We start from the raw sequence: 13,019 nt of genomic DNA on the forward strand, positions 1-13,019 counted from the left end.
TAAATATTTAACTATATTAAAATATGATGACAAGTAAATTCTTATACAATTACAATTTTAATTTATACTCTTATTAAGTAAAATTAATTTTTTATTTTTAAATTTATATAGTTCCAATGATATATGCGTGTGGTGCCAAAGGCTTTTATATTCAATAAAAAAAAACAAACTAGGCTTTTAAATGAGAAAGTTACTAGGGTATTTTTTCTCCCAATAAAAAAAAATTACTGCAGATAATTCATAAAACTGTAAGTAAGGTGAAAAAAAGATTTTCCCGTGCCACAAACAAAATTAACAGATTGGAGAATAAACTTAATGAAATAAAAGATAAAATATAAAATATAAATAAAGAAAATCTTGATAATCTTTTGGAAAAAGCAAGAATTCCTCAAGGATAAGTTGAAATGATCAAAGAAATATTTTCTACTGCTAAAATGAAGAATGCCAAAAATAGGAAGTACAGTGAAAATTGGATGTTGTTATGCTTATTGTTTCAAATAAGGTAGTAAATATCAACTATTTCATTAAGATTATAAAATATTATGCTTACCTTAATTAACAATTTTATAATAGATCTCCTGGTGGTTATAAATACCTTAGACAACAAAATATTTTACCTTTGCCATGTACTACAACAATACATAAGCATTTATTAGCAATTAAAATAGGGTGCGGTTTTGATGAAGATTTTTTTAATCTTCTAAAAAAGAAATTTGAAACCAAATCGGAACAACAAAAAATAGAAGTTCTTGTATTGGATCAATTATTCCTTAGAGAGAGTATCAGTGCAAATACTAGATCATTGACATACCATGGATTGGAAGATTTTGGTGAAGGTTTGGATATAGGGACACGAGCTTCAGAAAAAGCTAACCATGCACTGGTTCTCATGTTATAAACTTTAGCGGATAGTATTCATCAACCGATAGCAGTGTTTACTTCTCAAGGACCAGTCAAAGGTGACAATGTTAGATATTAAATATTAGTTTTACTATCTAATTAAATTTGTTTTTTTAGGAATTGATCTTTCAAAAATTGTAATAAAAGCAATCTTACTATTGGAGAAAGTCGGTGTAAAGATTTTAGGATTGACAAGTGATGGTGCTTCTACAAATCGAACGATGTGGACTACACTAGGTATAAATTCAAAAATGGAAAATTTCAATAATTCGTTTCGAAATCCATTTGATAGCAAAAGAAAAGTGTACGTCTTCTCAGATGCACCACACTTATTGAAAACAGTACGAAATAGATTACATAACAAAAAAATTTTAAGAGTAAGACATGAAATAAAATCATTCTTTAATAAAAAAAAAACCCCAGATTTACTACAACTCTATCTTAGTTATAAAATTAACAATCACATCATCTATATTTGCTTAAATCCATCCAGATAAAGCTCCAATAAAATGGGAATTTTATAAAAAAGTGTTTGAGTACGATTCTAAAAGTCTTTTGAAAGTTTGCCCAAGGTTAACATCAAATCACTTTGATCTTAAAAATTTAACTAAGATGAAGGTTAAATATGCATCTCAAGTAGTTAAGAAATATATCACTATTTATAAAAAAAATATATTAAAAATATTAACCCAACTAACTATTATTTATTTATTTAAAATATAGATGTTTAGTAAATCTATGGTAAATAGAATACAATTTTACAAAAGTAAAAATTATGAAGGATTTACAGATTGTGAAGAAACTATTAAATTTACTGATATATTTAGTAATGTTTTTGATGCATTGAACAGAAAATTTCCTGCGGAAGGAATTCGAAAAAATAGTCATGATTTAGAGGTTTGTTATATGGTATGTTGTGTGCGTTAAGTGTTTGCACGTGTGTAAAATTGTGTCTTTGTAATATTAAGTCTTGATATACAACAAAAAGGGGAGTACTTTAACATTAAAATAAAAATAATATTACTTAAAACTATCATATATACTAACTATACTATATTATAATTATATTTTGTTAATTTAAGGTACTAAAAAACGTTTTAGTGTGGCTCAATGATTGGGAGCAAAATTTAAGAAATAAACTTATCACAGATGATATGTTTCTTACTAAACAAACCGTAGAGGGCCTAAGAATCACCATTAAATCAACAATAGACTTGGTAGAATATTTGCATACTGAATTTGGATTTGCTTATGTTTTAACTACTAAATTAAACCAAGACTGTTTGGAAATAATAATAATAATAACTTATCCAGAGAAAAAATATTAATTATTAAATATAAAATTACATTTATATAATAAACCTAACTAATTACTAATTACCATTGTTTTTTTAGAATTTTTTTGGAATCATAAGGCAAGTGGCAGGCCCTAATGATCATCTATCCACACCAATGTATTTACAGTTATACCAAATACTGTCAGTTTATTCATTAATAAAACCGCCTAAAACGGGGAATTGCACCATTTTAGAAGGTACAAACAAAAAATGTATTATTTGAATATATTGTATCATCATAAATATAATTGGCTTCAACTTACTTTTAAAGAGAATGACCCTGTTATAAAAATCAGTGATATGAAAGAAATAATGAATAAACATGATCAATCTACAAGGGACTTAAAAATTAGCAATTTAAAAAAGAAAATTGACAGCATTTTTGAAGAAGGTATTTGGGATTTTGGCGATATTTTTCAAGAATTTAATTATTTTAATAATTCCTCTACAGTTTTTGAATGTGTTGTGTATTTCTTAGCTGGGTAAATAGTATTAATTTACATTAATTTTATTTTATTTTTTAATTATTGTATTATAATTTTATGTTATTTGGTAAGTATATAAATAAAAATATAATTAAACACATTAAATGTGAAATGTGCTTAAATAGCTTAAAACCTGAATATGGTCAAGTTGTTGTCCCAGAAGCAGATCTTGTAAATTTGAAGACAAGATGATTTTTGACACATCCAAATACAAATGTTTATATGCTAACAAAATTGATTGAAATGTGCTTTGAAAAACATGCGGAGTCACTAAATGTATTTGAAGATACATATGAAGGATTCTTCAGTAAAAATATGCGACTCACATTTCCATGTAGTGAACACAAGAGTGATGTGCTTACTAATATATTTAATATGTATATAGTCATGAGAATGAGACAGTTCACATATTCAACAAACCAACAAAATAAAAAACAGAATACATTTTTAAAAAAATCTCTAATTTAATTACTACATAAGTTATAAAGTTATATTAATAATTATAATACATAATTTAATTATTTTGTTTAAATATACTATTGTAACCCATCAGTTAATTTTAAAACTATTACATTTAATACAAAAATGATTTAAGTTATATTTGAAATTTATTTTTTTTTACAGTGGTATTTTACATTTAAATGTTCAACTATTCAAGATACCTATATAAAAAAATATTTTTGAACTACACAACTAGATAGTGCTAGATGGTATTAGAAAGGCACTAGAAGTCTAGAACTTTTCATGGACGTCTAATCATGAATCGTCCCGCAACCACGGTATCAAGATTTTCAAGAAGAAAAATTCGATACGTATCGATACGTACCACCTCGTATCGAAGTCCGAGTCCGATGCGGGTCGGTACGTATCGCTTGTATACTGCACGTGTAAGTTCTTGAACGCTCAAAATACGATCGTATCGATACACTCCAAATTCCTCCTTGAAAATCTTGAATCTATAGCCGTGACTTGTACCGCGTTTGCGCGTATTTAGTTGGTCATGCGCACGTTATCTCAGTGTTTAATCGTTCCGCTGATAATAATAATATAATAGCTACTATAAGTTATAACATAATATTATTTTTTATTGTAACTTTCGCAATTTCGATCAAGATTTTAAATATTATCGAGACTCAAGAGAATTATGAAACTGGTGTGATGTGTGAACGCAGTTTCGACATTTTAAGTAAGAATTATTTCACCTTAACAACGAATTACCTTTTTATAATTACATGTTACATATTTCAATTTATATATTTTGGTTTGGTATCAATCTAGTTGTAAAGGAAACTCTTACAGTCTTTTTAATTATTGGGGCCCAAAGAACTAATTACAATTATCAAGTATATCGTTTCTAAGATATAATCGGCACGACCCACATTTAGTCCTTATTCATATTGAATTTATTTTATAACTGTACATATCATGTAACTTTCTTTTATTTTTAAATGTCGAAATTTTAAACATTATAATATTACTTTTAATGTCATATATAATGTTTTATAAAAAAAAATGAATCTAGGACATTTGACACCCAATAATAGGACAATTTATTGACACTCGCTGAAACGACAATTGACAACGAATATAAATTATTTTATAATACAGTATTATTTATACTGTATAATCAGCATATAAGATTGTAATATAATAATTCAAAAGTTTATTCTAATAAAATGTTATATCTTGTAAATATTAATTAGTATAAAATGAATATAAATAATAGGTAATAAAAATAAACATATTCAAATTTAATGTTCGATTACATACGATACATTTTTTAAAAAACAAACAATTTCAGTATTTGTTTTTTATTGAGAAGTTTAACACATATGTTTAAGCATTTCTTCATTTGTTTTAATTTTACAATTTATTTGAATACCTGTGTTTAGTTTTAAAATCACTATTGGGGTTATGGAGTTCATTTGCAAAGCTCCAATAATTATTTAATATATATGTACGTGGATGTTTAAATCAAATTAAATGTTGGAACTTGTTGTTCCAGCCTGCTGCTGTATTATTAAACCATACTATATCTTAATTGTGTTGCATTGTGCATGTTCCACACACAAGTATGTGGAGGAAACATACATGGGCTCTTTTTGAAGCAAATTACTTGTTTATCATTAATTAACTGGTTTGCCTCATTAACATATGTTACATCGAAGTATGTTAAAATACTATCCACATCATTATCAAATGAAAAAATATGTAATAAGCTCATTCCTATAAAAAAAGATATTTCAATTTAAAAAAAAAAATTAGTTTATATTACCTGTATTGTACCTATTTTTAATAATGTTAAGAGGTAGAGAGGTCAATTGGTATTGAAAAACAAATTCTTTGTCTTTTCTTTATCTTGTTGCCACACACTTTGACCAAGATGGTAATAGCACAATTGTATGAAAACGCTGTCTTCAATTGCTTTTATTATAGCAAGTTTAAAATCAATAGAAAATGACTTCACCGATGAACATGTGTTTTTGAGAGCCGTCAAAAGTTCTACCTAAATTGTCCATGTTTTTTGTGGTAACAAGTAATAACGCATAAACGACATGTAAAGGTTTCATTCTATAAATTATGTGTAGGACACTAAGTTGATAAAAATTTTTAGGGCAAAATGAAAATGTTCCGTCCACGAGCAAAAACTTATGCTGATTAGGTCCTACTGTCATCGTCTACTCACCCTCTAACACAAATTCTTTGGAAGAAATAGTAGGATATGAATTGTTATGGATTCTCCTTAAATTTCTTTTTACATTATTTTCATTTGGCATCAAACAAGCATTAAACATTTTGAATGGATAGTGTTACGTTTGTGGTTGGATAACTGACTGAGTACAGACACTAACTACTAACTAATAACTATTGCCTATAGGTACTTACCTAATCACTGTTATCTTATTAGTAATCGCTAGTTGTCAATTGTCCATGTTCTTAAAATATTGGGGGCAGATACCAACACAAATGTCGGCTGTTAAATTTTTTGGGTATCAATTGTCCAAATACTAAAAAACAGAGATATATCACTAAAATATCTCTTAATGTATTATTATTTGTTCATGTTATAGGTAAACATGAATGTGTCAAAGAGTATCAAAAACATAGAAAATAAAGAGGTATCAGAAATTTACAAGTAAGAAAAAACAATGCATTACAATACTTAAATAGGTATTGTCATAATATATTAAATACATTTTTACATTTTTATTTGATTATTGGGTAATTTATTATTTTGTAGAATTATGCATGGTTAATTTTGGATAAATATAGTAGGATATAGTGTTCAGTTGATATGTTTGTAATTTATATAACCATATTTATTTTATTTTAAGTTGATACAAAATTAAAAAATAGAGAATACTTTTTTATTATTGATTCAATAAAAGATGTAAGGACAGTATTCTTAAGCTGATATTTTTATATGGCGTTAGAAGTGATCACACTAAAAAATCATTAGAACTAGAAGAACTATTAGAAGAAAGAATAAGCTATCTTGATAAGTAATAATTATTCATTTATTTTTAATTGTATTTCTATAAATCAAATAATTCTTTTTTAGAAATTATAAATTACTGGCTGATGTTAATCTTACATTCAGTTTGCTAAACATGGAAGGTAAACCTAGTTCCAAATTGAGATGTCCAAAAGGTATATTGTTGATTTATTTTAATTATTAATAAGATTGCATATTAACACATTATAATGAATGACTTGTTATATTTAGATTGTTATGATTCTGTATTATTACAAAGTGATGCTCAATGTCACCCTCAAAGATTAAAACAGTATCATAAAAAATTATCTACTACTCTTATCACAGATAAAGATAATGCACAAATTTTAGAAAAAATATCAATTTGGGAAAATAAAGTTAATTTTAATGAAGTGTTTCATCAATATATCAGTTCAATGTGGGAGGTTAATATACTATTACTGACTTAATTTAGACATGTGTTTTACATTAAGTTTGAATTAATTTCCTCAATATTTCAGCTACCAGAAATAGGTAATTTTGTGGCTATTTTATTTAAAAAACTTGATCTTGATATTGTTAACCAAGGCGAAATTGAAAATATGTTTTTAATGCCTAAAGAATCTACAACTATGGCTAAAATCATGACAACTCTTTTGATGCCAGTCAAAAAAACAAAGTCTATTGATCAAGTCATGCCATATAAAGTTTGGTCTGAAAAACTTTCAAAGAAAGTATCAGACTGGTGTAAAGTATACCATACAAAAAAACAAAATAAAGTCATCGTTAGTAATATTTTTTACTTTTTATCAAATTATTTTAAATATTTGTGTAGAATAAATAATAAAAACAATTTTATGTTTCAGGTAATGAATTCTCTGGGTATCCATCCAGATTTTTGGTTGGTCGTGAATGAAAAGAATCCTTTAATTGAAAAAGACTACAGTGAACTTTCATATTTCATAAAAGTTTGGCTTGTAAAAGGACTTTGTGATTATGTTACCGTGAGTAACATGTATTCAATTTTTATTTATTAAATACATGTATTAATAATATCGAAAGTAGTAAAATGATTGTTAGTTGTAAACATTTATTTATATTTTATAAATATTTGTTTTAGATTAAATTTAAAACTATAAATGATATTATAACCAATTGTAATGAAAGGCAATGTACAATATGGAAGAATGATTTGGAAACTGAGGAATATTTCTTTTTCAATTCAATGCCCGATTTAAGGATATATTATTATAACATTCCATATGATGAAGTAATCGTTTTTAAATCAAAATGTATATTAATTTAATGTAACTATTGTTATATTTTTTTTCTTTTTAAGCCATGTCTTGAATTTCTCGAATCAGTAAAAACCGTTAAACAAGTAGTACAATTTGAAGATAATCTAACTTTGAATCGTATGTACATTTCTCCAAACCAATTTATTAATAATTTATATTTAAATATTTTATATGACTTAAACTATATTTTTTTAAGGTTTTTCTAAGGATTCTCATACAGTACCAAAAAAAAACATTTTTAAGCTTATTGCTGATTCGGTAGAAGGTCTTCGATCTTTTGTTCGTGAATTGGATTTGAAAGGAACTTCAGTTCCTGAAAATTTGATAAGCTCTCTAGAAAATTTAATTGTGAAAATTGAATTGGAAGAAAATAATTACATTGCCATGAACAATGATTCTAAAATAAAATTATTTAAGGACTGGGTATCATATCCAGGTAGAATTCAGAAGAATAAAGATAATATGTCACGTTGGGCAGAGAAAGATTTAAAGGCAATAGTTCAAGGTATTATATTTTGGGTTTTAAGCAAAACAATAAATGTATTGATTTTATAATTTTTGTTTTATGCCTGTCAACCTATTGGAGCAGTAAAAATGCTTAGAAAATTAATATATTTCCTGGTGAAAGGGTGATTTAGTTAGTACATGGAAGGTCAAAAATAAAAAAAATTCTAATTTAGTATTATTTAAAAAATATTTTGACTCTTTTTGAGCTCATAGACAATAGTGTTTTACTGTTTTTAGGTTTTTCTATGTATAAGGTTGATAAAAAAACTGCACATTCAAAAAGCTTGGAAATTTAATAAAAAGTTCTTCATAAGTTGTTAATTCTTGAATTTAAAGAAAAAACTGAGTGTAAATCCACAATAATTTTTATAATGTTTTGAAGTCCACGTTTTGACAAAATATTAAATAAAAAATAAAGTTGAACAATTATTCGGAAAAACTTGGTTACCTAAATGTGCATTTAAGCTAATTATTTTAATATTATACAATGTGATTTATCATTGAATTTAAATTTAATGTAGCCATTACTGTAACTTACTCATTATTAAGTATTCCAATATCTATATATTTAATTTTAACTCTCCACAATTTAGTTTCCAATAATTTTAATATGTCTACTAGCACCGTAACTTATGATTTAAGTTGATTTAATTTATTCTTTAATTTAATTTCTCTAAATATGGCAACAGGTCAGAAAACATTTCATACAAATATCTACGACTGACTGTTGTAATTAGGTTTTTAAATTTTATATGTTCCTAACCCTCAATTTCTAAAAAGTAAACGTAAATACTATTTACACTTAGCTAATTATCATGTAAATGCAGTATAAACAATTTATTTTTAATACTTCAAATAATTCAGAGTTGTACAAAAGCTATTCAATTTAATAATACTTATTAGTTATTACTAGAGTCCGGATTTGTATGCACTCAAAAAGGCCAAAATAGTATGCATTTATGCATCAAAAAACTTCAAAATATGTATTTGATATGCTCTTATTTTTTTTAATAATATGCAAAAATATGCTCTTATACCCAAAATATATGCATTTTAATATTTTTTTTTAAATTTCTTCCATAAATAATAATTCAACAAAATTAAATAAACTTAATTTTTTAATTATAGACATTGACTTTAAACATTTATTAAAGAACAGTAAATATTTAATAAAGAGCGATCCATGTTTTTATTAAAGTAGGATAGTGCTTCGAATTTTCGGCATTTTAAATTTTATAAATTGTAATGAAATGAAAATTTTAATTTATAAATTTACGGAAATGATATATGGGCACTAGTGCACAATTTACTGGCGATAACATACGGGGAATAACATTTATTTCCCAACAATAAGTAATGAACTAAGAATTTCAACGATGAAATTGAAACAAAATAATTGGCTTAATAAACTTTTATACAAAATATGCTTGAATATGCAAACATTTTCAAACATGCAGTCATCTCTAAAATATGCATTTATATGCAAAATAAACTTTTTTCTATGCATTATCTGTTACACAAATCGTCCACATTTCTTACTCCCATCGAAATGCATACACTCATTACAAATATGTAAATGCATACAAATCCGGACTCTAGTTATTACTATAATATGTACAATATACTTATAATATTTTTCTGATAGATTTATAATATATACTGATAATTGATAAATGATAAATCCAAAGATGTATAAAAATATTATTATAAGTATTAATTATACGTTTCTGAATTATTATAATTATTAGCCATTCGCTCTATTATAAGAAACTGTGTATTTTTATAAGATATTATTTATAAACAACTATTTTGTTTTAATTTTTTTTTAATAATGATACATGATATATATACATAATTGAGAACTGTTAATTGCTATTCCGTATTCAGTGTCAGTCCATCTGTCGGCAACTGTGTACCCGGATCTTGTGTTAACGGATAATATTTTTCATGCATAATTTTTTTTTTCAAATTAAACCTTTTTACCATAATGTATTTCTAGTAAGGATGCATGTTGAATGACAATAAACATTTTAAAAGTTATTTGCTGAACAGAGTTATACCCTAATAGTTTCAAGTACCTATAAATATTATTTTTAAATTTCCAAAATATAGTTGATAATTAATAATTAAAATAAATATACCTAGCTAAAATTGTTTAAAAAAAATGTGTCTCTTTAAAAATGTAATTTTGTCCAAATTTGAACTTAAAATGATGGTATTCGTTTAGTATATGACCTCCCGTTTAGGATATTTGTTTAGTATGCGTGATCTATTGGACCGATAGTAAATTTAGTAACAGCCAAATTAAAAATCATAAAATTAGGTTATTTTATCATTACAGATTACATTCAAAATTAGTCTACAAAATTTTGGTAAAAAATAAAAATTATGAACAAAAGGCATCAAATTATTTTATCATAAATTATTGTAACTTTTTGTACGTCACTTAAAAATTTAAAAAAAATTGTATCTTGAAATTGTATGTCTCGTATTAACGACAGAACACGTACTGACAGTATTGTCAATTCATAATGTTAGAATGACAAAATATCTATAGGTACAAACCAGTGAATATGAGGCACCGGTCCACTGTGCGACCTACAACTGATAACTGACTTGTCCTTACTTTTGCTGGGCCAATACCTAAATGTAAGTCACACACTGAACCGAAAATGTATGTGTAGGTCGCACATTGGACCGGTATTGAATAAAAAAAATGTATAATAAAATTATAAAGATAAGGAAGCATAGGTTGTCCATACCTAAAATATAGATAATCATCTTGGTAGGTCACATACTAAACTAATACCACAATGTTTCCAAAAAAGAGCCATGTTCTTGTATTATTTGGATGTAGTATGAACTATTTTTGAGAATCCTTGTTTCACATTTTCAACTCTCAGCTATAAAAATTGGATATTTTATAAATTCTTAATTTTCATGATTTTGATGAATTTTTTCAACATTTGAACTGGTTAATTTCAAAAACTGGCTCATCATTAAAATCACAGGTTTTTCTTATTTTTTTTTCGCTTCAATGCCTATGGATCTTTAATATTTCTTATTTTTAATATAACAACTTATGAGGAATCTTGTATTTCATTTACAAGCATTTAGAACCACCAAAACTGAAAAAGACTAAATAGTTAAACGTAGTCAAAATATTTAAAAATTGTATGATGTATAGAAAATTATTCCGGATAATATTTTTTTTTTTAATTTTTAGCTAAAAATGAAGAATTAATTATTGTTGAGAAACGCCAGAGAAAATTAAGAGTACATCAAAATTTTGATATATTTTATTCTGACGAATATGTTAGTGAAAATGATAAATTTTTATCTGATTTTACTGATTCTGAAGATGAATGGGGCGCTATGAATCAGCCCAAAAATAAAGTCAAACAACCACAGCAGACCCCTTCTAAAGCTTTTCTCGAACTAGAAAAGCGAGCCTTAGAAGCAGAGAAAATGCTTAAATATAGTACTAATCAAAATGATGAAAAGCAGTTAAGAGATGAAGTTAGAAGTGTAAAACATAGTACAAATGAAGTATGTAAGACTAATATGAAAAATAAATCGATCAAATCAGTTAAATTACTTAAAACTCAAAATGAAGTAAAAAGTGGTGATGCTACTAATACAATAGTAAACAGTCATAATCAAGTCAAACAACTTCAGCATACCCCCTCTAAATGTATTAAACTAGAAAAGCAATTAAGGGAAGAAGATACAACTTTAATAAAGGGGTCAAACAAAATGTTCAAGACTAATAAGATAGATAAATCTATCAAATCAGTTAAATTACTTAAAACTCAAAATGAAGTAAAAAGTGGTGATACTACTAATACAATAGTAAACAGTCATTATCAAGTCAATCAACTTCAACATACCCCTTCTAAATATATTAAACTAGAAAAGCGATCAAGGGAAGAAGATACATATTTACTACACGGCCCAAATAAAATGTTCAAGACTAATAGGATAGATAAATCTATCAAATCAGTTAAATTACTTAAAACTCAAAATGAAGTAAAAAGTGGTAATACTACTAATACATTTGTTAATGTCGATAAACAAAGATTGGTTCGTACTAAAAATAAAGATAATGTTTGCAGTTATGATGAAGTTGTATTAATTGATAGTGATAAAGAAGAAAACCAAAAATCTCCTGGTGGTGTAAGTCAAGTAGAAGTTATAACTTTAGATGAAGATATGCAAAATGATTGTGAAGTTTTTGATGGTAATTTTAAATCGTTAATCTCTAATCGCATCGACAATAAAAATAGAAAAACCAATGAACAAAATAACAAATATACTAAACGAACAGAATCTGCCGTTATTCCAATAAAAGATGATGATCAAATTATTATTATTGATCATAAAAATGATGTTCAACTTTTATCAATGACTGGAAAACCAGTGTGTTCACCTTTAAAAACTAGTAAACCTTTAAGTTTAAAAACTAATTCAAATAAATCATACAACTCTGTTTCTGTAAACAGACAAATAACTCCTACCAATTATTTTAAAGTTCAAGAAACATCTTCTATGATACATAAACTTTCACAAAACGTTACTATTATGCCAGCAAATGTTAATATACCAAAAGGTATTGTTGTTACTATGGTTAAAACACCACAGATAGACTCCAATTTTCATTCAAATAAATTTAAGTCAACCACTTCAAATGGTCATTTACCAAATAACTCTTCAACAATTAATGTGAAATGTGAACTTATTTCAAAACCAAATGTAAATGAAGAAGTTAAGTTTTATGTTAAACTACCCAATGGTACAGAACGTCCTATTTCTAACGAGATTATCAATCAATACCTTAAACAGCACAACAACCAGTTACCTGATTTTTGGTTGGTACCTTTAGCAGCAGAAGATGTCAAACAATATGGTGTTAACTAAAAAAAATCAATTATCTTAATCTAAGATAAAATCCTTATTTTTATGATCCCTGTATATTTATTTTTAGGATTTTTACAGTAAATTTAAAAATGTTTAAAGT

The 13,019-nt window shown here is 26.0% G+C and overlaps 2 protein-coding genes across 6 annotated transcripts; both read left to right on the plus strand.

The window, feature by feature from the left end:
• The first annotated feature begins 404 nt into the window (after positions 1-404).
• On the plus strand, positions 405-2,914 carry LOC111040118. Its single transcript, XM_022323876.1, has 9 exons — positions 405-502; positions 574-836; positions 1,018-1,137; positions 1,394-1,536; positions 1,624-1,797; positions 1,983-2,153; positions 2,296-2,434; positions 2,509-2,719; positions 2,848-2,914. Exons 1-9 carry the CDS (start codon positions 405-407, stop codon positions 2,912-2,914), a joined length of 1,386 nt encoding a protein of 461 aa, XP_022179568.1.
• Positions 2,915-3,701: 787 nt separating this feature from the next.
• LOC111040121 (uncharacterized protein KIAA2026-like) lies at positions 3,702-13,004 on the plus strand. 5 transcript variants are annotated; one of them, XM_022323883.1, is made up of 12 exons: positions 3,702-3,908; positions 5,794-5,858; positions 6,157-6,225; positions 6,285-6,373; positions 6,450-6,643; positions 6,719-6,731; positions 6,819-6,982; positions 7,064-7,201; positions 7,318-7,467; positions 7,537-7,612; positions 7,692-8,000; positions 11,229-13,004. In XM_022323883.1, the coding sequence occupies exons 2-12, from the start codon at positions 5,800-5,802 to the stop codon at positions 12,917-12,919; spliced, it is 2,952 nt and encodes a 983-aa protein (XP_022179575.1). In that variant the 5' UTR covers positions 3,702-3,908; positions 5,794-5,799; the 3' UTR covers positions 12,920-13,004. The 5 variants fall into 5 exon arrangements, with proteins under 5 accessions (XP_022179575.1, XP_022179576.1, XP_022179577.1 ...); XM_022323884.1 differs by having other exon boundaries at positions 5,794-5,893; positions 6,058-6,225; positions 6,719-6,982; XM_022323885.1 differs by having other exon boundaries at positions 6,058-6,225; positions 6,719-6,982.
• The last annotated feature ends 15 nt before the right edge of the window (positions 13,005-13,019 follow it).

The sequence above is a fragment of the Myzus persicae genome, unplaced genomic scaffold, assembly GCF_001856785.1.
Source record: "Myzus persicae strain clone G006 unplaced genomic scaffold, MPER_G0061.0, whole genome shotgun sequence".
NCBI lineage: Eukaryota > Metazoa > Arthropoda > Insecta > Hemiptera > Aphididae > Myzus > Myzus persicae.

Bases quoted from the DNA above. Each gene is read 5' to 3' on its own strand.
- LOC111040121 (XM_022323881.1), top strand. From the start codon at position 5,800: ATGAATGTGTCAAAGAGTATCAAAAACATAGAAAATAAAGAGGTATCA. The intron at 6,226-6,284 runs GTAATAATTATT...ATTCTTTTTTAG, and splicing joins AGAATAAGCTATCTTGATAA to AAATTATAAATTACTGGCTG. The intron at 7,202-7,317 runs GTGAGTAACATG...TATTTGTTTTAG, and splicing joins GACTTTGTGATTATGTTACC to ATTAAATTTAAAACTATAAA.
- LOC111040118 (XM_022323876.1), top strand. From the start codon at position 405: ATGATCAAAGAAATATTTTCTACTGCTAAAATGAAGAATGCCAAAAAT. The intron at 1,138-1,393 runs GTATAAATTCAA...AAATCCATCCAG, and splicing joins AACGATGTGGACTACACTAG to ATAAAGCTCCAATAAAATGG. The intron at 1,537-1,623 runs GTAGTTAAGAAA...TTTAAAATATAG, and splicing joins AGGTTAAATATGCATCTCAA to ATGTTTAGTAAATCTATGGT.